At 39.9% G+C, this 24694-nt stretch overlaps 1 protein-coding gene across 5 annotated transcripts in view; it reads right to left on the minus strand.

Annotated features, from left to right (window-relative positions):
* The window catches only part of tsnare1 (T-SNARE Domain Containing 1), a 117036-nt gene that overhangs the window by 51779 nt on the left and 40563 nt on the right, over positions 1-24694 (minus strand). For 4 of the 5 annotated variants that reach the window (XR_008692829.1, XM_055503179.1, XM_055503180.1 and 1 more), the window contains exons 3-8: positions 17467-17544; positions 16794-16863; positions 6498-6588; positions 6312-6386; positions 6125-6181; positions 3730-3885 (exon numbers count right to left, since the gene is read on the minus strand). Coding sequence is in view for 4 of the 5 variants with exons in the window: in XM_055503179.1 (XP_055359154.1) it covers positions 3730-3885; positions 6125-6181; positions 6312-6386; positions 6498-6588; positions 16794-16863; positions 17467-17544 (527 nt within the window). In the remaining variant the exon portion in view is untranslated. Of the gene's footprint in view, positions 1-544; positions 3405-3729; positions 3886-6124; positions 6182-6311; positions 6387-6497; positions 6589-16793; positions 16864-17466; positions 17545-24694 lie in introns of those variants that run through there. The other variant, XM_055503182.1, reaches the window with a different exon arrangement.

Raw genomic sequence — 24694 nt, forward strand, 5'->3', positions numbered from 1 at the left:
GATTAGTTCAATTGTATTTCATTTACATATTACAGTACTGTATAGCACAGATTCACAACAGTTATCTTAAGGCACACACAATGTTTAAGGTTTAAAGGAGACTGATTATACTTATTTATACTTATTTTAATGCAGAAGACTATGACTTTAGTGTCTCAATAAGATGTCTGTAAGTTTTCATTACAAAAAAGATCATTCATACTGACCCTGCTAAATGTTGCTAATGGTTATACTTATGCCAGTGGTTACTAAGGGCCTATGCAGCATGTATTAACAGAACAGAATATTCTTCTTGCTTGTGCTGCTGCTCTGACATCATTTTATTTAAAAAAAGTAATTTACTATTCAGAGTAATCATTGAATGACCTACCTGTGAACAAACAAAGCTTTTGATTCAAATTACATACTGTACTAACCTAAAATATTTTTACTGCTTTTAGTAATGATTAATATATCAAATATTCTGAGTCAATTGGCTTGATTGCAGGAGCTTGTTTAGGAGCTGTAAAACTAATAGAGATGTTTTTTTTTTTTTTTTTTATAATTCTTGATAAAGCTACCACTAATGTCTGTGCATCTCAAGTTGTTATAGGTATCTAGACCACAGAGACTAGTGAGCTGGCGTTGGGGATTCCTGGGGTAAAGAATTTGAGTCATCATCTTACAGAGTTTCCTGACGGACAAAACGCAAAGTTTTATTTATATTTATACATAGTGGAACAAGAAAAAAACAGGTTTTAATTCTATTTTTTTCTGTTCATAAAAAATAAAGAAGTACGATAAATAGACCATGTCCTGGGTATGCAGTAAACTTGGTTGGGGATTTGTTTCTGCATCACGACAGGTATAGTTGTGAATGATGATCTTTGTTTCATCACTACTTGAAAGACTGAGCAGAAGCAGTACTCTACCAGATGGAGGCTGTGGTGGTTCCACCATGACACCCCTCAAAAAGGTACTGCAAACAGAATTGTAGATTGGTGAAATGTTCAGTATGTATTATGTAGGTCACAACATTTTCGAATGTAACTATATACATCACAAGACAAATAAAAAATCTACAATAGAGGACAAGCCTGCCTGTGCTAAAACAACAGCTAACAACATAGCTAACAATTCAAATATAAAATCTGAACAGCCTTTACCAATAAAAATATTTTATTGCCTAAGAAATTATCGTACCGTTGGTAAATGTACATACTGTACCTTGCCTGTGTACCAATAGTCTGCACTGTTTTTTCTGTTTGACATACAACCTTCTTGCCTGTGGGTAACTGGGATGAGCCTACACCTAGTATAGAAGAATACAATGTTACATTTAGTGTAAATTGTGTTATTGTTTTGCTCCTACAAATATAATGGCTTATTACACAATAATGTATACTGTAAGTAGCTGACCAGATAAGCAACGCTTCTTGTAGAGACCTGACTAATTAGTAACTAAGCTTGAAACACAACAGTTAGCATACTGTATATGTTAGAATTTGATAACAGTGACATAACCTAAATCAATTGTCAATTTAGGCTGAGACACATGATATATGGTAATAATAGATATAACCCTATTCATCTGCAATTTCCTGTTTTAGCAATCGCCCAGCTGTAAGTTGTGAAGTAAAACGGGCTAAGGCAACAAACAAATACAAGCCACAGTTAGTGGACCCGCTTTATATCACAGTGATAAAAAGCAGCAAGGTGTGCAACCTCTCTGTCGCTGTACTCGTTAGTAGTAGCTGCATGGCGGCAGCAGGACTTTAGCTCTCTGTGCTGTTGATAATGGTGAGCTAATGGTGCACCATTGTAAATACAGAAGTGGGCTGCAGTAAGAAGAGCTCTGAGCCAGCTGGAGAAGCCCAGACTGGAAGAACCCTGAACTCGCTGCATCACTCTGGCAGTTAGCTGGCTTAGCTCTCTGTATCAGTCTAGCTGTTAGCAGTAACTACACCAGTATAGTTAGGTACCGTACATTTAAATCAATAACAACTCAGTACTGTACTTATATCAAATAAGTATCAAGCATATACTTACTGTTGGAGGAGCATCTACTGTAGTTGGAACAGCCGACACCTAAGCACTTTGTTGTTGAACACAGTAGCTGCTCCATGGCTGTCTGTCACAGACAGCAGTGATTGGTTTGTTGGAAGTCCAGTTTTGGTTCAGTTTTATCGTGGGGGAGGTGTTTCAGGTTTTGCTGTGAGGGGTGACTCCTTATGAGTCATGGTTGGTTCAGGTTCCAGAACCAGACTCTCTTTGATCCGATTGGATAAAGGATCAAAATGTGGAAAAAGGAGGAAATGCACTTCTTTGTGCTCAGTGTGTGTAAATGTGAACCATAAAGTCAAATGAATTTTCCACAATGGCACTAAGTGGATTTTGCATAATCGTTCTCCTTTAAGACCTTACACAACTATGGACAGCTCATGTTCCCTTTGTCAGCAACAAAGTCAGAGAGGCCAGAGTGAGATTGCTTAGACATGAACAGAGGAGGGACGGATGTTGGACAGGACAGTTTGGCTGGTGTGAGAGTACAAGATGCCCAGAATAGAGTTGGATGGAAAAGGATGATTTACCGTGGCGAGCCCTGATGGGAAAAGCCGAAAGCAGAAGATGACTTTACACAACTGTAAACACTGTAAACTATTTTATTTATGCATTTATTTTTGCATCAGATAAGTATAACGTACAGTCGGTACATCTAGACACAATGATCAGTCATTAGACCCTTGAATCAAACTAAGAAAAACTCAACTCTTTGAATATTATGATTCCAAACACACGCTGCCCAGGTGAGGGAAGAAACATTTTTTTAAGCACCATAGTAATTGGGAAGCATTCAACATCCTGCAGCAGCATGTGGGTACTGTGACAAAATACTAATAAGCTTTTGGAAGTGGTGGAATGAGACGAAGCTTGTGAGTTTCTAGTAACTAAGTTGGCGCATATTGGACCTCCTGGGAGCCAACACAGGAACAAAACAAACTGCTGGATTGTATTTGTTTGTATTTTTTAGGGTATTTTTTTTGCATTTTGAATTTAGTTGTTTTCTATCACAGATACCTGGCTTTAAATTATCCAGAGCTTTCCTTATTTCCTGTATATGTAAACCTATGGGGCACAAACATACAGGTTTTCTTCAAGGGATTTGGCTCTGAAAGGACATCAGTACAGTAAACAGGCTTAGAATAACAAGATTGCTAGTTTGGCTTCGGGAGGCATGTATCAAATATTTGGCTTCTGGAGCAAATGTGAAATATTATATCTGGCATTTTATGGTAAGTGCAACTCAACTCATGGAATGAAGTTGCTCAGGTCTTCTTCTTTCAGATTTTCCCATCAGGGGTCGCCACAGGCCCTGAAAGCCTTAAAGTGCTCTCCCTGTGAGTTATATCTGGCAACTGACTGTCCTAATGCACAAAAGTACGAAAATGAACAATATTTAGTTAATATTTAGTTAATATTTATAAGGAGCATATGAGTACTGTAACTATGTGTTAATAGTTTTCAGACCAGAATAGAACAGAGAAATTATGTAATTGGCATCAGGCTTTAAATATACAAATAATACGTAGATGGCGCACAACAACTGCAGATTGGGTTGATTTGTTGACTTAATCTTATATCCTAATTTTCTTTCCATCATAATCCCAGTCCTTTCACAGACTGTTTACCTATTCTAAGTTGACATTTGACATTTGTATCTATTAGACCTGCTCCTAGATCTGATCTTACTTCAATCTGCAGCAGGGCCTCTTCTCTTTGGCGCAGCACCTCCACGTCCTCCTCGCTGATCTCTGACAGGAAAGCCTGAGCGCCTCCATCTAAGCCTGCCACGTCTCCGAACAGCTGGCCCTCCTCCGCCTGCTCGGTGGATGGAGTCTGAGGACTCTGTAGGTGCAGAGACACATCGGATCTGATTAAATTAATACAGTCAAATACAGTGCAATGCTATTTGGACATGGCCTGGCTGTGGTTCCAGGCAACATGTACGAAAAGTGAGATGCGTGTGGTGTGTTTACACAAGTGCATCATCTCATTGTTCAGCTGTTTTACAATTTGGTAATCAGATACATTTCTGTGATGTGGGTCCACAATGTAAAGCATAGAAACGTAGGCATCATCTATGTGAGAAGGTGAGTCCATTAGAAACACTTTTTTACATATGCAAACAAAAGCTATAATCAGGAGACAGGCTTGGTTGACTTTTTTGCATTGCTAATGTGTTCCACTTTTGTGTGGCTGACTGCACAACTAATTCGAGGTAGAGGGGCCATAGTGGGTCAGAGCGCAGGGACTCGCCTGGGCTGAGTCACGGCGCTCTGTCTTACCGGCCACGATCTGACTCACCACTCCTCAGCAAACTCTGCAGCGTCGTGCTCCCTCCTCCACATACATCCACGCGCCAGAATACATTAACACATCACACAGATGGGAAGGACTCTCAAGACAATCATCCTCACACCTTACTCATAGACAGTGAAGACACAGTTTCTCCAACTTTTATGCCGTGAGCTCTGGTTGACTCTAGTGACGTGGATTAGAAGAAGTGGGTGCTAAATTTAAATACATATGAATGCCATCTCACTATGGACTGAAAGCTTTGTGTTCTTGTTCTGTCTTGTGATTTCCTGTAATTAGTTTGATGTGGTTCTCTTGTCTTGTATTTAAACTCTCCTTTTGCGCACCGTCTTTGTTGTTGCATTACGCGTTGTTATCATGCCATCATGTTCCGCTGTCCAGGTCTGTTTGTTCGTTCTATGTCTTACTGTAGGTACTGTTGGTTGTTTAGTGTTCGTATCATGTTTGGGTTATTTTCCTTTTCTGCACTGACCCTAGGTTAGTTATATTTGTACCCATGAGTGTTAATTTGTGTTTTTGTCTGTCGTCCTGCATGGGGAGTGCCCTTAGTTTGTGTTCCCTTGTGTTCAATTGATCATTTATTAAAACCTGTTAGTATTCACTCCTGTCTGTGCATGGGTCGTTGCGTTTGGGTCCTCCCTCCCTGTCTTGTTTGTCCAGTTTGAGTGTAGTTTGTCCCGTGCGCGTTGCAACCAGTGCAGGAAATGCATCTCCGCTTTTGATCCATCCCCTGTGGGAGCAGTGGGCAGACACACGGCAGCGCCCACAGGGGCTAGTGTGAAGTGTCTTGCTTAAGGACACACCTTGCGTCAGAGGCAGGGATCAAACCGACTGACCTTTTGCTTCCCAGGCCGATGCCATCAACTGCTACATACATTAAAGTAACATTATTTCCTCTAATATGGCATTAGGCTTTGAGATCAAACCATACACACTGCAATCCATCCCAGACAATAGAGTATCATCTCAACTGCTCCCAACTGTGGAACAACCATGGAGGAAAAAAAAAACTGTGTCCTTGTTTTGTAGCTATTGTAGCTACTGTATGGCTTTTACAGTTAGGATTCACTGTAGAACACAGGAACGAAGAAAGGTTAAAGTCTGTTAGTAATACAATAAACTTACAGGTGAATAGTTACATGTTTATTAAATATAAATGTCAGCATACTTTCTTCCATAATAATAGTATGATGTAGCTTAAATTCATAATTAAAAAAATGCTACGTTGTATGTTATAATTGTAAAAAAATTGTAACTGTGTAACAGGTTTGACCCCACTATCAGTCTGTGCATATTGGAAATCGGTTCTTGGATGCTTCAGAGCTTCTAGAATCTTTAATCAATTTTTAGATTGGTCAGTGAGGAACTGTTGAGATTTGGGAGATAATGGGCAGTGTAACAAAATCAACGAGCCAAGTGTCAGTAATCAAAATGAGGATTTGATCCCATTCTCTCTGATTGTAAGATGAGTTCCATTCACTGATTTCCAGTATTCTCACTGGGCTACACAGTTCAAATAAACCAGCACCAGGAGCTGACGGACTTGAATTTTTGATGTTTCGAAAAAAGGAAATTTCATTGCAGCACACAAGTGCGAGGAGTGATGAATGGAGTCCACTGTAATAAGTGGAGGAGACCAGGCTAGAGGGAGTTTCAAAGGAACCCTTGTGAGGATGCAATCGAGCAGAGAAATGCCATCTCATCAGCCTGCTCTTTCATGAATGACAGTGAAACAAAGGGCGAATTTTCACCATGTATATCAGCTCACCTTGTTCTTGTCTTTCTGTGCCGGAGGAAGCAAGGCCCTCGAGCGCTCTGCAATTTTCTAAAGGAGGAGCAAATGAAGAGACAGGGTCAAGCAGACTCTTTGTCCTTATTAAAGTTTTTTTCCCTTCTATCCTACCCAGCACTTCAAATATGCACACAAAAAAAAACCTCATCTTATTTACGGTTACCTTCTGCAGGTCCCCATAGCGCTGCACAGACTCCGACAGCTCAGTCTTTAGTCTGGTCAGGCGCAGACGGTCTTGCTGTGAATCAAAACAAGATTGGCTTTAATTAGTTCGAGTTCAGTTTAATCCACTGATTGTTCTTCAGAGCAACAGTGAAGGAGGGGAGAAGGAAACTGGAGCACAAAATACCCGTGAAGAGCCGCTGATGATATCAGAGAGCTGCTTGATGAGCTGGCTTGTGCTGGTGATGACTTTATTGGTTTGCTGCTGCAGTGAGTGTCTGGAGCAAAGACAAAGGGAGACAGCCGAAATTAAAATGAATGAACAGCTGATATTTTCACATTATTCACATGTCGTAGCATCAATGATAATCATTCATTTGCCTAATTTACTTTTATTTGTACTTTGATTGCAGTAAATAAACTTTAATGCAACACTGCAGACTCTGATTGTGTTACAGTATCTGCAATTGTAATATTGATATTATATTGTAAACTATTAATATAAACTAGTTGCAGATATCAGTTCTCTTAAGATAACAGATGAGTCAACATTAATCAGACCTCTATGGACGAGACAAACAAAGAAAATAAGAGTCTGTTCTACTCCTGACTGCCTTTGTGCTTCATATTTTCCTGTAAAGGATTATTACACAGTAGGTGCACTCACGTTTTGTTTCACTTCCCAGTAAAGTCTAAGATAATCTGGCAAATTGAGCTAAAGTGCTGGCTCGTTCTTAGCCTGTCTGATTGTCTGAGTGCTTGTCATGGGCGGCGCCACAGAAAATGTTCTTGCTGAGGCCAGATGGTGGTTTAAGCATAAAATGGTGGGAATGATTTCCTTTTAAAAAAAATAAATAAATACATTTCCTTTACTGGTCCCTGGCACTTAAAAATCTGTTTTAAGTATTACAGTACTTGCAGGTTATTTTTTACATGGTTACAGCAAGTAGCACACAGCCACACATGTACAGTAACTGTCTAACAATTCGGGCCTGTTTCCCTGTTTCCAAAGTTTTATAAATTATTTAACTTACAATTCATTTGCAAATACCGGAGAAAACCTGCATTTATTATTATATATAAATTATTATACTTGCAAACAAATGATGCCACGAGAAGATTTACCACAACTTGTTTACAGCATTAATCATTTATTAAAAATTAAAACTAATTAAAAATAACTAGAAATTATTTTAAATTGTCAGATTTACAGTCAACCAGCATGGATACCTAAAAACAACCACAGTACATTTAAATAAAAATTTTCAATTCAATATTAATTGTCCATCCAGGCTGAAGAAAATAATTCTTAAAATATTCCATGTAACACTCGTGCAGGACTCTCGAGCCAGATCACCTTGAGCTATGTGTAGCTGAGACTCCATTTGACAGACAGCTAAACAACGGGATAGAGGTGAGCAGTGTAATACAGTCTCTGTTCCTTTAAATGTTTCTTTTCCTTTGTAAGCTCCACTGGGGTGAAAGGCCGAAGGTGCAGCCATATTCATAACTATCCACTTCATGAGGCAGCAGCGTGGGTTAAGACAGTTATTAATATCCACGCAGGTTGAGTCATCCAGGGCTCAACCTGGCATTATCCCGCCTCATCGGCCCCAAAGTCTGCCTCCTATTCTCCAAGCAGCACTAGAACAGGATTCTCCACAAACGCACAACGTCTGCTGCACATTCATTAGTTGGTCCACAGCACATGTGGCTCATGGCACAGAGGACCACACTACACATATGATGTGCATGTTGCAAGATTATCCAACATCTAGTGATTGAAAATGCACCAGCACTGTGTGAGAAGGGTTAAAAGGAACTGAGGAGTAATTAGATGGGGTTGAAGATGATTTCAGTGACAGAATAAAAGTTTTACTGTAGGGAAATAATTGAATTGGACTCTAGCCAATGTCACTCTTCTGTCCAAACTCATAAAATACAGAAAAAGAATATCTGCACTTACAGTCTAATAAAAGTTTATTGTTCAAATTACCTACAGCGCTGTCTTGCATCCAATCTCTAAAAAGATTACAAACTCCAAATGCGATTCTTTTGTTTTTTGATTGTACACTTAACATAATAATGATCTACGCTAATGTAGAAGACGAGTAGTTTAGTTGAAAGATTAGGCTACAGTCTGATGCGATGCTTTATTTGACATGATATGCGATTGGCAGGTCACAATGTACATAATCAATAGTGTTCGGGTGTGTCAAAAAAATCTTCAATAGTTTAAGTAGAGACTTACTTACTGAGGAGAGGATACAGCATTTTATTTTGCTGAAGATAAAGGTTGTGCACAAGCTTTGTTAATATAATAACAAAAACAGCATAGTTCAAATAAATTTTATTCTGTAACAGTAGTACTGTATATAATCCACCCAAAAGAGCCTTTATGGTAAGGCATCACAGTATATGCTTTGTGATTAGAAATGCATTTGCTCATATATTCACACTAGTCTTAGCCAGAATATGGATACAAACACACACACACACGCAGAAAGATTAACAAGTGCTAAACCTCAGCCTGATGCCTCATCATTTAGCTGTAAAGCAGCAATAGACACGCGAGGGATTATTTTGAAATCACAGCCAGCTAATACTCCATCATTTTACCCACCAAAATTACACAGCGGGGCACACAGACTGCATGGCTAGCAGTCAACATTAGGGATCTGGAGGAGTGACAAATGAACCTCGGCAGAAATGTGCAGCTGTGATGCACTATGCAAAACAAACAGCGATTTTCCACGGAACACCCTATGATGCCCTGAACAGTCACCGTGGCAAAGAGCTGACGCTGTTGGTGAAAGTCATCAGGTATGACTGTGCGACCTTCCTGTGACTAAGTCTAAGACTGTTCTTCTATCTGTACTTATCTGTATGATTTGACTTCCACAGACACTAAACTCTTTACTTAGCTCTAATGCAAGTGAGTAGCATTAAAGAAAATTATGCTGCTGATGTGCATTGTGTTTAGGTGTCAGTGGAACAGTGGTATCTACTTGATACTGAGCAGAGTGTGTGCGACTATCGTTATGTCTACTAACTGTATTTGTCTAATTACATATTTGTCTCAATTAACACCAACTTTTAATGAGTAGTATAGAGAGTGGAGACAACTTGGTGAAACTCGCTGCCTGTCATCTAAAAATACAACCTGAGCTGTGCTGCAGTGCTGATGAATATGGTGGATCATCTGTGAGTCAGTGGAAGCCTGACACGCTGTTACCAAACAATCAAAGCTCGCCCACCACTGACGACCCCTAAGAAGACCTCTGCGGTTTGGCTGCACAGTGATACGTCTGCTAGTCACACTCTTCCCCCACAACAAGCTCGAAGAGCTGGGCGACCAGAAACAGCATGCAAAAGATTGAAATTGCTCACACTGTGAATTTCAATCAGTCACCTCTGTTGTGTGTTTCTCCCTCATGCTCAGTGTTGGGTATTCCTTTGGGATTTGGCTGGCGGAAATGCAGGAGAGTCGGGGTCTCCAGAAATAGCTGGTGGCAAAGGAAGGGTGTGAGGAGGTGAACGTGGAAGGGTGTGGGGGAGGCAAAGCAGGTGAGGCCTGGTAGGAGGTTTGGGGTTTTGAAAATTTGGGCCTTCTAGAAAAATCATGTACGAACTGGTGTTGTGTCATAAACGCTGCTGACAATGCAGAAGACTTAGACTCAGCACTGACTCACGTGCAACAAACATCTGGGCTGTGACCACGGGTTAATACAGCACATCAGCAACCTCAGTCTTCTATCTGTGTCTTCTAGCAAAAGTTACATTGTATTGACTCTTTTGTACATTTAAAAAGAACTGTACGACCACAGCAAAAGTGATTAGACCTGATAGAATTAAAAAATATGATGTTTAAATGTAAATGTTTAAATTGTAACTACAGCACACGAGGTAGAACCAACTTACTGTAAATGAGTGATACTGTACATGCCGAGCTCACATTTCCCTCTTGGATTCAGGCTTACTATTCAGTTTAACCTGCAGGTTAGGAGGTTCACCCACTAGGTTGTAAGAAACTGTCAGACCAAATAAAAGAATTACAAGTGTGTTTCCATGCACTTGTTTTCACACATTTACATTTTGCACAAGAAAAACCCTGAATGGAAATGCTAGTGTTAAAGTACAGCAGACAGGATTTCACACACACACTCACACTTCGGAAAATAAAGATTTTGGGTAATTACAACATGAAGTATTGTATATAATATTTAAGTTTTGTTTAAAAGGAACAACAGAAATATTATACTTTTGTGACACCCTGCTCTCTTTTTTTCTTATTTCAGCTGTGAAGGAGTAGTGGAATCAACTGGTTATCTTCAGAAGCCCCAATTCCCCCATTAGGACTATATCGATTGCACAATTGCTAACAAGTTAAATCATAATTTACTTGTTGTTCTTTGTTTTCTCATTTGCTGTTATCTAGGACAATCTAAATTATGTTTCAACAAACACTTATTAACTCTGGCTTTGATCAAAAGCAGCTGTAATGCAAGTTGGAGCAATGGTTGTGGATGCGTGGTGCCACTGAGCTGCAGCGCCTCTCGTGTAGCGCTGTAATTTGCACGAGATTTAATCAAGATAAACACAATGGATGGGTTTGTGTAATGGAACTGTGCTCCACTGCTTTTCTGAATTCCTTTTATCAGTCTTTAATCTTTATCTGCCATTAAAACACTGCTACTCGTTGCTAGTGTGCAAGTGTAGTTACAGTTTAGGCATCATTCCATTATTTCCAGACGTTTGCTGCCAGAATTATGTCTGTTCTTGTTGATCAACATTCTACTTTGTTTTGGTGTTTCTATGGCAATCTGGGGAATTTGGAGGCCAACTCAGTGACTCAAACTCATTGTTGTACCTCTAAAGTCATTGTACAGTTTTTCTTTGTTTGTTTTGTGGCAGGGCACAGTACCCTGCTGAAAAACAATGCAGGCATCAGGCAATACGGTTTACATGAAAGGGTGGAGAAGACCTGCAACAAACACACATGCACACCTGGACATCCAGACCTCCTTGTGGTCCAGTTTTGATGCTCACCTGCCCATTCTTGGTGCTTTGAATAGTGGACATTGTTCTCCACCCCCATGCACAAAACACTGTTATGCTCTGTATATTCTGACGGCTTTCTATCAGAATCAGAACTAACACCACAATCGTAGCTCATCTGTCAGATCAGGCCACACAGGTCATCTTTTGCTCCAGTTCGCCATTATTCCTTCATTGGATCACTTTAGATAGCACATCAACTTCGAGAAAAGATATATGAGCCCACTTGTTGCCTAACACTGTATTTCATGTGTTGTGAAGATCAGTTGTTTAATCAGATACCGTATTTATGTCACCTGTCATAATGTTGTGGCTAATTGGGTATGCATATATGTAAATATAACCACTCATTTACACTACAGCTCCTACAGAGCTGTAACATACCTGACAAGCTGTCTGCACATGCACCACGCTACTGCCCCAAACACACCCCTGACATTTCACATTTTCATGTACAGATGTGCGACACGCACCGGCGGGTGCGTACAAACGACACGGCTGCCGCGGGGCTTAAGCCGCACGCTCGCACACTCCCTAGCTGGAGCTCGACCGTCAGCCCGGGCCAACCGCCACCGCCCGCCCGACCGCCCGCCCTCCGGGTGCCCAACTCGGCCCTCCCCTCCGGGGAGGACTCGGGGGGCTCAATGTCTCCACCAGCGTCCTGTCCGCCCTCCGCGACGGCATCGACGGTGGGGGGCGCCCGGGGGGCACACCTGTATTTTTTGGGCGGCACGGTGGTGCGGTGGGTAGCACTGTCGCCTCACAGCAAGAAGGTTCTGGGTTTGATTCCCGGAGGCGGCCCTGGTGCCTTTCTGTGTGGAGTTTGCACGTTCTCCCCGTGTTTGCGTGAGTTCTCTCCGGGTTCTCCGGCTTCCTCCCACAGTCCAAAGACGTGCATTAGGTTGATTGGCTTCTCTCCATTGCCCGTAGGTGTGAGTGTGTGTGTGAATGGTTGTCTGTCTATGTGTTGCCCTGCGATGGACTGGCGACCCGTCCAGGGTGTACCCTGCCTCTCGCCCGTGGCCAGCTGGGATAGACTCCAGCACCCCCGTGACCCCGCACTAGGGAGTAAGCGGTTAAGAAAATGGATGGATGGATGTACAGATGTATTCCAGGTGCTTATTGATAGAAATTTCCAGCAAATGCAGAAGAAGTGTACAAGCCCATTCCCAGATGGGCTTGTACACAGATGCCCAGATGGCAGACACACACACACGCACGCAGGCACACATAAACACGCAGTCGTGTTTTACATCTACAGTACTGTACATGGGGACTCACCATTGACATAATGCCTTTCCTAGTCCTTTATCCTAACTCTAACCATCACAAATAAAGGAAGACGTCTAACCTTTGCTTTAATCTTAACCAAACCTTTAACCAAAACTTAATTCTAACCACAGCCCTAAAATCACATCTTGACAATCAAAAAGCCTTCGGACTGGTGGGGACCTGCCAAGTGTCCTTACCTTGATAGGAAAAACATGGTTTATGGTCCCACATTGAAGGATAAACATTTACACACACACACACACACACACACACACACACACACACACACACACACACACACACACACACACACACACACGCACACGCACACCACACACACACACACAGCTTTAGTTCTGAAATCCATCTGACAGCACAGCAGAACATACACCTACTGTTGGTTCTCACATACGGACCTACAGTAAACCAGAGTGGTGCATTAATGTGGGTTTGAGAGGCCGAATGATGTCTGCATGTTGGATAAGAGCGGAGGAGGAAGAGGTGGAGAGGTGCATGAATCAAGTCGGTAAAGATGGCTGTGACATTTATATCCATATCCCGCATGTGCCCGACTGGGTTTGTGATTTTCCTGTTTTTTAAACATTCTCTTAGACATCAAATATTATGCCATTACACGAAGGAATGATTACACACATCAACTAAAAGACACAACCTTAGTGCAACATCTGTGTTGAATGTCATCAGCACAAAGTGATCTAAAACAGTAAGCACAAGACTTGGCTGTGATGATTAATAAAATATTAGGGGGACAAAAGTAACATAAAAGCAAATGGTCAATAATAAAGTAATTAATTGACTGCGGGCCGTCAGAATTCATGATGGTCCTATGTTTACCACCCCCACATGCTGCATATCACTGGACAGCTTACACTTTTGTCTTTCTGACCATATAAACCACTTTGAGCAACAACAATGACAAATCAGTCACTAAAACGCTCAAAAACAATAACCACAAATCCATACATTTTCCATCACTTATTTTCGTGACTCTCTGAAACTCATACTGTACATCGTCCATTCAGGTCGTGTTTGGTGTCATTTTGTTCGTTATGGTCCAGCAAATATATTAGATATATTATATTATATTAAAATGCTTCAGTCCAATCTTTTGTAAACTGCTATTCTGCTCCAACTCCTGAGAAAAAAAAATCCTCCTCTTCTATGAACCATAACTCACTAAACTCTAAACCAAAACTAAAGCGGACAATACAAGATGGACGCTTCGTTTGAGGCCAAGCAAGCCGGCTGGTAGTGTTGACCCCGTAAATGTTGCATGAAAACAGGGAACGCCAGAGTGTAAAGGAGAGCCTCCTGAGCACGTAGACATGCAACAAGTTGGGGCAGGGTGCTCAGACAGCCGTCTCCAGCCCGGTCAAGAGGCAAGTGAAGCTTGCTCTTTCCTACCTATGAATTATTGCCCCAGATTATTACATAGTGTATACTGTAGGCTTTTAGGTTACAGACCATACAGCACAGGGTCATTCTGTCTGTAAGCTTTCATTTGAGCCCTCTCTAGCGTCTGTAGGTTGAAGCAGGCCACAGTTGTGACCTTTTGAGAGTTGGAGGTGGGTGGGGGACAAAATGAAATATCATAAATGTATAATAGGTCCCCTATGTTGTTTTTTTATGCTATTTGATCTATTTTTCAAATATAAATGCATTTGGCTTCATTTTTTGGATCCCTTCTTGTCTTTTAGCCTATTTTGCCATACACCAGGGTGATACAGTATTTGGTTTTATTTATAAGGAGAAAATCCAGGGGAAGTGGAAGATTGTTTCTCTGTGTGTTCTACAGTGTATAACTATTTACCATTTAGATCTACAGTAAATCTGATTGTAAGAAGCTGTGGTCAAAAGTACAGAGTGTTACCTGTCAAAAGAACCTAACCATTTACATATATTTCAAAGGATTGAAGAACAGCTTTCATTTTAATTTGTATAGGCACTCAGGACAAATCCATTGATTTACAAAAATTGACAACCGGTTTTCAGAAAGGTAGAGATAAGATATTACCAAACTTTCTTATGAATCTAGTAGCAACGCTTCAAGCTGTGGTCAAAGAAACTGTCTAGACAGTTTTACTGAGAAAATTATAGAAATGCATTACATTAAAAAAAACAACTTGTTTGATTTTTTTAGCCAGGATTGCTGCCCGTGACAGGAACAGGATCAACAAGTTCATTAAAAGGCTAGTGCTATAACAGGGTTGATGTCTGGGCCATTAGAGATGTTTTTGAGAGAAATACCACAAAGAGCTTCCGCCCATACTTCAGTCTAAGGGTCACCTCGTGTTTCAATGCTTTTAATATTTTGAAAAGCGTGAAGTGGGACAGGTTCAGGACTCCGAGATGTTCCACAAAACATCTTATTAGCGCTCTCTTACCTACAGCTGTGAACCCTTCAAATAAGGCTACTCGATGTCTGTATGATTGGAGGTTCATGGAAACTATTTATTTACACATTAAATCTTAAATCTACTTTTTTTCCTACTAGTGTTAAAATACAAAGATTATTTTTTTACATTATCATTGTTTTGCAACATTTTTGTATGATAATGCATTACTGCATAAGCAGTTGGACAACAGGGGTGCGCTCCTGTCCTCTGGGGTGTTACAACCAGAGAATCTTTTAATGGCTAATTCTAACAGAAACAATGACAGTCAGAGTCAGACTTTTTTATTTTGCCCAAATCCATGATTACAGGGCTGGGTCAAATTCTTGAACTGCAAGATTTGAGATTAATTTGTTCTTTAAATTCTTGAAGTCTGGCATGTTACATTGGCGAGCGCAAACAGGACCTCCTTTGTTTTCACAGTATCTCAGGAATGGTGCTTTTTTCCCCCAGCAGAACGTCTGAATGTGTGCTGCTCACTGGAGCACATGCATGAACAGTATATGCCCCTTTTCAATCTGACTGGATTGAGATCAAAGCAGCTGAAGTCGTCCATATGGTGGGAGGGGAGGCAGAAACCGCAGAAGGGTTTGAGTGCGTTTAGATGGGGTTTATTGGGGGAAACGATGGTTTTAGTCACATTTGCCTGTAAATCCCTTTTCCCTGTATAGTTGTCATTATCATACACATGATAATGATATGATGCATGACATGATTACATATACATTTAAAAAGGCAGAAACTATCCAACAACGACTTTTACAAATATAATTAAGACTAAGTAGCTAAACAATGAGTGTAGCCTTCTATCTAGTTAGCACACTGTGCATATCTGAATGCTTCAGTATTATTTCATATCACTGTTGTCCAGAAATGATTAAAATCTAATTACTAAGCCACCTGTTTGTTTTTTTATTAATAAGCAGTGTTTTAAATTAATTCCACAAACTGTGCTATAGACATTGCTCCACTGACCAGAATGCTCCATAATCTAATGTGGATTAATTCCCACAAGAAAATAAACTTTATTTTATTATTAATGTGTATATGTACTCAGGAGAAACCAGTGATCTTGGATAGTAGTGTTATTGGGAAACATGACATCTTTCACTGTACTAAAATACATTTTAGGATATATGATCATGTTTGTCATTTATCAGTGCATTCTTAGTTTCAATGGAACTATAAAAACAATTAAAACAACAAAAGAAAACTCTACCTAATGAGCCCTGAAATGTCTTGATTAAATTTTTGAATAACTATAAGCCTCCTGATATTTTTCCCCTAGAACAATCTTTCAAAACACAGAGAGCTGCTGAATAACACAGCCACATTATCCTGCATGTAATTTGCATCAGTCGGAGGCGCTCGATGTGTTGTTTGCATCCAGCATCAATACTCCCAAAAGAAAATAGGAAGTTAAAAATAAAAGCAGATGAGCATTGTCAGTAAGTTTCCAAGGCGATCATAAAAAATGTTCAATAGAATTGATGACATGCCAGAACACAGTGGGATGTAATGCATTTTAAACAGATGCAATCATCTTAGATTGGCCACTTTGTCATCAGTGGTGAATCTGGTAATTGCTGGCCGCTCAACAAAAAAATAATCAATAGAAAGAAGAAGGTGATGAAACAAAACAAAAATAAGCTTTTTTTTCTCGAATGAATAGATAAAAGGTAACACTCGCAGCAAAGTGGAAGACAAGTTCAGACTGTGCATGTGTGTTTATTACTCACAGACTCTGTCGCAGCTCTGCTGTGTCTCTAGATGTTCCCAGCGACTGAAGATTCTTCTCTAGTGTGACGACTGAGGATTCATTGAAGAACGCAAGCATTAAGAGGACATCTGTGCTGACTTCTCAAACAAGCATTCATGAAGATTTCCACTCATTTAATACAACAAACATGTGAACTGAATATACTGTAAAGCAAGTATTTTGCAGAACTCCATCAGTGCATTAATTTATTTTGAATTAAATGGGAAAAATGGCACACATAAAATCCCTGAGTAACAGTGAATCAGTTTTCATTTTTTATAGAAAACTAGCCTTATTGTTGCTACTGAATGTATGGAAACCTGATTGGAATTGATTAGTTAACTTAACAACTGCTGCACAGTAAAAAGGTGTAGTCCTACTGAATAAAAACAATAAACATAATTCAATAAACTGTAATTCATCAAACTTCTTCATACTTCACTTCAAGATCATACTTTTTATACAAAGACTCTATCCAGTAACTAGTAACGCTAACCAGCCCGAATCATAAAACTTACATGAAGATAGTGGGTCTGGACAAAGGTCAAAGATCATCATTAGATTAATTTTGCAAAGAAGCACATAGAAACATGCCTACTGCTGACACACACTTTATTTACACAGTTTATTTAGGTCTACATGTAGTTTCTTACCATTGGCATTAATCTGAAAGACATTGGAGGAGGTCTCCTGAAACACATCTTGAAGTTCTGACGGGCTCACCTGTGTGGCTTTGGAGAAAACATAATGTCAGTCACCAAACAAATTCAACAAATGCAGCTTTGACTTTCCTTAAAGTTTGTGCATCTTTGTAATGTATCCTAATTTAGTGGAACCATTTAACTACCACTCCATAGTGATGGTCATAGCATATACTGTACTGGAGCTTAGTTCCCTAAACTCCACAAATGGTCATCATGGTTCTATTTTCAAGATCACATGTTTGAATTTTATTAAAAATTTCCCCAATATCATACTGTATGCGTGAAACTCTTTTGAACCAAAAAAAAATCTCTGATCTAATGATGCCATCTACATTTATGTAATGAGCGGTGCTCAAAGTTCCACCATTGGCAAAATGAGCTACGTGATGTACTGTAAGGTCGGACCCACATTTTATAGCTAGGAACCAGAAGGTTTGAGCACAAGAACAACACTTTAATTAATAATCACAAGGCACAGCTGAAATCTCAACAAAACTGAAGTTAAAATAAAACCAAAACCTCAATTATTGTCCATGCAGATTTTGTCAGCTTGTAATTTAAGAAAAGCTGCTCCACATATCTCTCCACATATAAAACAGGCAAAATTGCCACAAGTTTAATTTATATCACTGACATTGTGACTGTTGCTGTAATATGTAAAATGTATGGCTCAAAAATGATTTCCTTTATGTACATTATTATTATGTGTTTATTCAGCTATATCATCACCACGCATAGACATGACAAATAAATTGGCCACAGGGCTACAAACTCCTCTAATTTGCAATGTACTGTAAGTGTAGCGATGGGAGGCTGAGCGGAGGAAATGGCATGGCACTGCTCCACGAGGTTGCAGGAGTGGTGAGCCTGCCTCATAAGTTATGTGGGCAGTGCCATTTTGCTCGTTCAAAAGCATGTGTCACTTAAAATGACGGATAGGATTAATGGCCTGGTGCCATTACAGCAGGCAGAGATCACTATGTTGACCTGCATAAACTGTGTGCACACGCTATCGCACCGTCCTCTGTTCAACCCAGAAATTACTCCAATTGGCCCTTTTTTGGGTGACATTGGCAGAAGTATAGATTGATGATGCTAAGAAAAAAAGCGGCAGCATTTGACAAATTTGTGGGGAGAGGGGTCAAATATCGGCACAGGGGAAGACATAAAAGAAATAAAAAGACAGACAAGTCAAGGTGAGGTTGGAGACAAAGCAGAGCCTGACCATAAAACCACTGTGGTGTGATGGAAAGGGCTGACCTAGAGTATACTGACAGGTACAGTAACAGTGTGTCTGCATTCTGATCATACATCTGGTACATACAGTATGATACTGGACATATAACACATGCTTTGTCTGTGCTTCAGTACGTTGGAGCCCACACTCTTAGTTCTCCTTCTAATGGCAAAAGAAGTAAATGCATTACAATAATGAAGACAACTTCACTAAAAAGAGACTTTCAGACCATTTGTTCACATGTTCAAAGTTGATATGCAGTTGAACCTAATGCAGCGTTTGAGCAATGATTACGATTTTAAACCACAACAGAAATGAATTTTGTTTTGCTTTTTTAACCAAAAGTACATGACTAGAAACAGGCAGCACAAAAATTTGACAACTAAACAGCTAGACCTAATTCTAAGTTTGGGAACAGATTATAGTATACTCAAGACAGGCTTGATTTCAGGTACAGTATTGCTCCCTGATGTCCATGTTAAGCATATGTGTGTGTGCCTAACATCTAATACAGCAACAATAAAGAAACAGTTTTGTCACTTGGAAATCCCTCATCGCTTACAGTAGTAAGCACAGTACAGTACCTTCAAAGAGCTGATTCAGCTTGCTTGTCTAGATCTTACATATATAAACATTCTTAAAATGGTTCTGTGGGACTATGAGTATAATGTAAATTATGACTGTATCAGACACACTGCTCAAAACACCAGAGCCTGAATTTGTCAAGAGGGATTTTTTTGAAGGCTGTACAGAAATCAGTACAGCTTTGAAGTGGCTTGCTCATATTGGCATGTTAATGTGAGAAATAAGTATTAAATGTAAAAAGATAATAAAAAAGGTGCTGAATTGGTTCAAAATATTTAGCAAAGCACTGTTTAACAGCCCTATATTCCTCAACCTTCTTAGAAAGAGGAAGTTGGAGGTTTTATTTAACCTACAGTAGGAAATAATCTTTCAGTGTTTAGTGTTTAAATGACCTACATCAGTAGTAGTCATCTCGATAAATATTAAGGTGAAGAAAGGCTCATTCCAAGATTTCAGGACATGCCTGTATATCAAAGGTTTCACCTACACACGCTCCTTTGTTGCTGTTTTGTAGAATCTAGATCTGCATACACTGTACTGTAGAAAAGACCTAGCATGACCCTATACTCCTGAGCCAATGCAAAGACCGGGAGCCTCATGACTTGTGTACAGTAAATTACCTACTAAACATGGTGCACCTTCAAATCCAGAAAAATGCATAAGTAGAAAAAATATTCGGATGTATCAACCTCTACTAAGCTTGGATCTACGCAAGTTTCCTTTGTACTGTACATCCCAATCAATGTAGAAGTGAGTGCAGATGAATGAGTAGCAGACTCCTCCGGACCGTGTGGGCAGGTGTCAATGCTGCAAGTTCCACACAGTCACGCAAATAAAAAAAAAAATTGGTCTGACATAAGGATGGATGTGAAGTGAAGGGCAGCCAAACCGAGTGCTGGGATTGTGTAAAGCTGAGCCATGTCAACCTACGCATGTTTATTGACCTTACTACTGTTACATACTGAGACAATTAGGGTGTTTTACATAGTCCTGGAACTAGAGTTCAGCAACTGATAGGAAGTCTCTACATTAAACCACTATTAAACCTGTCTAGTATTGATATTTGGGAGACCCACTGGTTCTTTTCCCAACAATAATCAATGTTAGGGCAGTTAAATTATTTACTGACCAAGAAGCCACCCATCCAGTACCAGCTTCAAACCTGTTCCCAACCATCTGTTTGTTAAAATAAATAGATCATTGTTAAACCAGGAACTTCCCAATAATGTTGTTGACTATAACTGCATTTTGGACGTCACAGATTATTTTTATGTTGATGAAATAAAGATGTGTCCGGTTGACTTATGTTTCATCCTGTGGTGGTGCTTTTATAGCGATGGGTCTAGTTGATGGATGCAGTCTTGTACTTCCTCATTCCACCACAAAGTGTCTTTATCTTTTCTCTCCTTCCAGATGACACACCCAGCACCTTCCTACTTGTTTCCCTGATAACCTCTGTTGTACTTTCCCAGTCATCTGGAAGAACTTCCTGACCACCCAGACACTTCCTCAGCTTCTGCCAGTTTCTTTATTTTTCAGCTTCCACTACTTGGGCATCTTTTCTGTCTTTCTTCCTGTCCACCAGAGTCATTTCATACACCACCATGCGGTGTTGTCTGGCTACACTCTCTCCTACCACCACTTTGCAATCAATAACCTCTCTCAAATGACCTCATCGTTACAAGTGCAGTAAAAGAGTAGTGAAATCTCAGAAACGCTACCAGACTTGGTGTCACGGCTTCACATCCATGAACTGTTTTCTTGGCCCTTTCTTGTCTTTATTTTGTTTCCACATCCTGTTCTGGTTTGTCCATGTTTGGTTTCCACTTGTCACCAGTCGTGTAACTTCAACAGCTGCAGCATATTGGTCATTAGTTCTCCCTATTTAACCTTCAGTACTCACCAGACTCATTTGCCAGATTGTTTCATGTACTTACCACTTTCCAGCGCTCTTGATCCTAAACCTGCCTTGTGTTTTGACCTTGTGCCTGTTCCTGTTTTTGACCACCTGCCTGTCCTTTTTTGTACCTCTGTCGATCTAACCTTGCTACCTACCATTGCCTGCTCCTTGTCTGTACCACGGACCTTGCCTTGTATTAAACTTATTTTTACTTACCTTCTTGTCTCAGAGATGTGTATGTGGGTCCGTTACATAAATAGCCCTGACACTTGGAAGGAGAAGTAGAAGAATGACAGGTTACGAGCGGGCGATTCTGCTTTCACAGAGCTTGGAACACGCACTCACAATGAGCAGAGAAATACCGACTACTATGACCCAAGTGCACTGTGCACACAGCTGCGATACCATCGTGCTAATGAAACATGGTTTACGCACCCGCAGACCAGGGGAAGGGGAAGGGGAAAAATACTTGCGTTAAACAGTTAGTAATTTATTAAATGTACACACAAACACAAACTCACGGCATACAGCAGAAACAATAATAAACACAGGTAAGCGATCAACCAAACATTAGAACTAAAAATCACTGCTGATGCAAGAACAAAAACTAATCACTCTAACTTTCAACTGATGCTCTTTATTCTACTGGCAACATGAACTCTTACACATACAGTACAAAAAACAAGGACTGAACACAATACAACAATGAGGACTAAGGCAGTGCAAACTGCAGGCTCTCACTGAAACTGAAAATGCTCTATTCTCAACCGGCAGAAACTATACACGCTTCATGTACAGTACAACATGCGAACTGAACACAAATGACAAAGACACAGTACAAACCTTAACAGACACAATAGAACAGGAAATGAAAGAAACAAAACTCCACATCTCCAAAAACTCCTTCTGTTACTCCACAGTCCAAAAAGAATAAGAAAGCCTTTAATAGTCTAACAGTGGGGAAAAAAACATAACAGCATAGGCACAGTAAAGAAAAGTACACCAACAAATGAAACATACAGCAACTGTCACGATCCGGTTCTAGTTCTGCTTTTATTTTGTAAGGACTCAGTTTGTCATCCACGTCATCATGTTTTGGTTCCAGTTTTCATTTCCTGTTTTATTTTGGTAGCACTCCCGGTTTCTGTTGCAGCTTCACTTCCTGTTTACTGTATGTCACAGCTGTCCCCGTTTCCACAGGTCATTATCCACACCTGCAATTCATTAGTAATCAGTTCACCGTATATTTAAGCACCACCTCGCACCCCAGTACCTCGCCAGATTGTTGAGTTTCCAAGACCACTTTCCAGCGTTCTCGTATACCTAACTTGTTGCACGATCCTGTCTGAACCTGACCGCCGATTCCTGCATACACCCTGTCTGTACCTATGCCTGGAGACCTTGGTATCGTTCCCGATTCTCTGACCACGTCTTTGTCTAACCCTAGTCTGTACCTCTGCCGAGCTCACCTGTGTACCGAACCCTGCATGTTTACTGGACCTGATCTTGCCTACTCCCTTTTGTGCCTTAAACTGAGTCTTCACATGTTTGACCTGGATCGCCTGACTACGTTTGGTCAATAAACACTGTTTGTTAACCATAATCCTCGTCCGCACTGTGCATTTGGGTCCTCTCTCTGCCGTTCCTGACAGCAACAAATCAAATAAAATTAGGGTCAGTTGACACAATACATTACTGTACAGGTGGGCAGAGTGGAATAATTGGTAGGGTTGTATTTCTTATTAATAAAATATACTTTATATATTGTACTATTTTACACAAATATTGTCAATGTGTTTTGATGTTGGACCTTGTGTTTGTACCTGTCTGACCTTGATCTCTGTGTTCTTGTACCACAGTTGTGAGTTAGGTTGTGTGCAGCTCATTTATTTTCATTTGTTGCATTAGAGTTTTTGTAAATAGGCGAAGAGCCCAGTTCTGTAGTGTATGAAGTTTTGCTTGCTCACAGTTATCATTCACCTGCTCAGCTTTGTAGCTACTCCTGCTCGGCAGTGTATTTTTGTTTAGTTTGTTTAGTCCTGCTGGGCAGTGCATTTCAGTTTGTTTAGTGAACCTTTTTCCTACTCTGGTAGTGGCCCTCAGTTCTTTGTAATTTTCGGTGTATTAATAATAAACGCCAATTGGTATCTGCCCATCCTCGCCTGTGACTTCATTTGGGTTCCATTCTGTCTGGTCTTGGGGTGCCGTAACAGCAAAAGCAGTTTGATTTAATTTTAAAAAGTCCTTTAAATCACTGCTTTAACTTCTGTTAAAAGTCTTGTTCTAAACAGATATCGAATGAGGAATTTCAGGGTCGGGGCGAAGCATCTTAACCACTCAGCCACACTAGTTGCTGATGACACAGCTCAGATATATACATATATTAGAAAAACTGAACATTTCTTAAAACATCAACAATATAGTTTAACATTGGTGATACGTTATTATAAATAAACATGTTTATATTTTGACGTTGTGGTATAAACATGTCTTAAACACTGGCTTAACCAGACACATTATTAGAAAGAAGATATGTATGACTACGAACGAGTGAAAAAATTATGTTCAGAGAGTGAAAACTGTGGCTGTAGTGATGAGTTTAAGAGAAAATTTCTGTCTTAAAAAAAACATGCTCTCACACTCTAGCTGTGACATCACGCACTCTAGCTCACGCAATACACACTAATGGAAAAGCTGAGATTTCCTATGCTTAAACTGCTATAACTCAGAAAGTATTGAAGATATTAAAAAGCTGAACAACAGATTAATAGTTGAATAGTTGAAAATTGTTTTGTAGTGCGAATGGTGTCTGTAGCTTAAAGTATGCAGAAGTAATTAAAGCTGAACGCAGACAAAGCTGAAGGGGATTTGAAAAGTTGTTTCCATTCATTTCAATGGGAAAACAATGTTGAAAAAAGCTTAATAACTTGAAAAATATGAAACATATGAATGAGAAAAATAATACCCCACATCATCTTCGAAAGCTGCACGTTTTAATATTTGAATAGTTTCTGTAGCTTAAAGTATACGGGACTAGTTACAGTAGATGCAGATGGAAGAACTGTAATAAAGATTTGAAAAATAATACAGTGAATGCTGGAAGCATTTTCATAAGAAAATGCACAGTGAATGCTTCCGTGCTGAATGTATGCCTGAAGAATTGCTGATTGTGGCTGAAAAATTTAAAACATCACTGAAAATAGCTGAAGCATGTAAAGCATAGTTTAATGCATCTGAAGAGAATTAGGAGCTGTTTAAACAGAGTTTAATTTTTGCAGAGGTAGCTGAAGTAGATTTGCTAAAATTGAGGAACTGCTGAAAATGAAGGAAGTGTGTAAAGGTTTAATTTGATGTAATTTTGCTTAATGTATTAAGCAGCTAAATATAATTAACACGTTTTAGGTTCAAGAGCTAAAAGAATACCTCAAAGTTGTGGAATTTTTTGATATATTTGA

The sequence above is a fragment of the Betta splendens genome, chromosome 16 (genome assembly GCF_900634795.4).
Source record: "Betta splendens chromosome 16, fBetSpl5.4, whole genome shotgun sequence".
In the NCBI taxonomy this organism is placed as follows: Eukaryota; Metazoa; Chordata; class Actinopteri; order Anabantiformes; family Osphronemidae; genus Betta; species Betta splendens.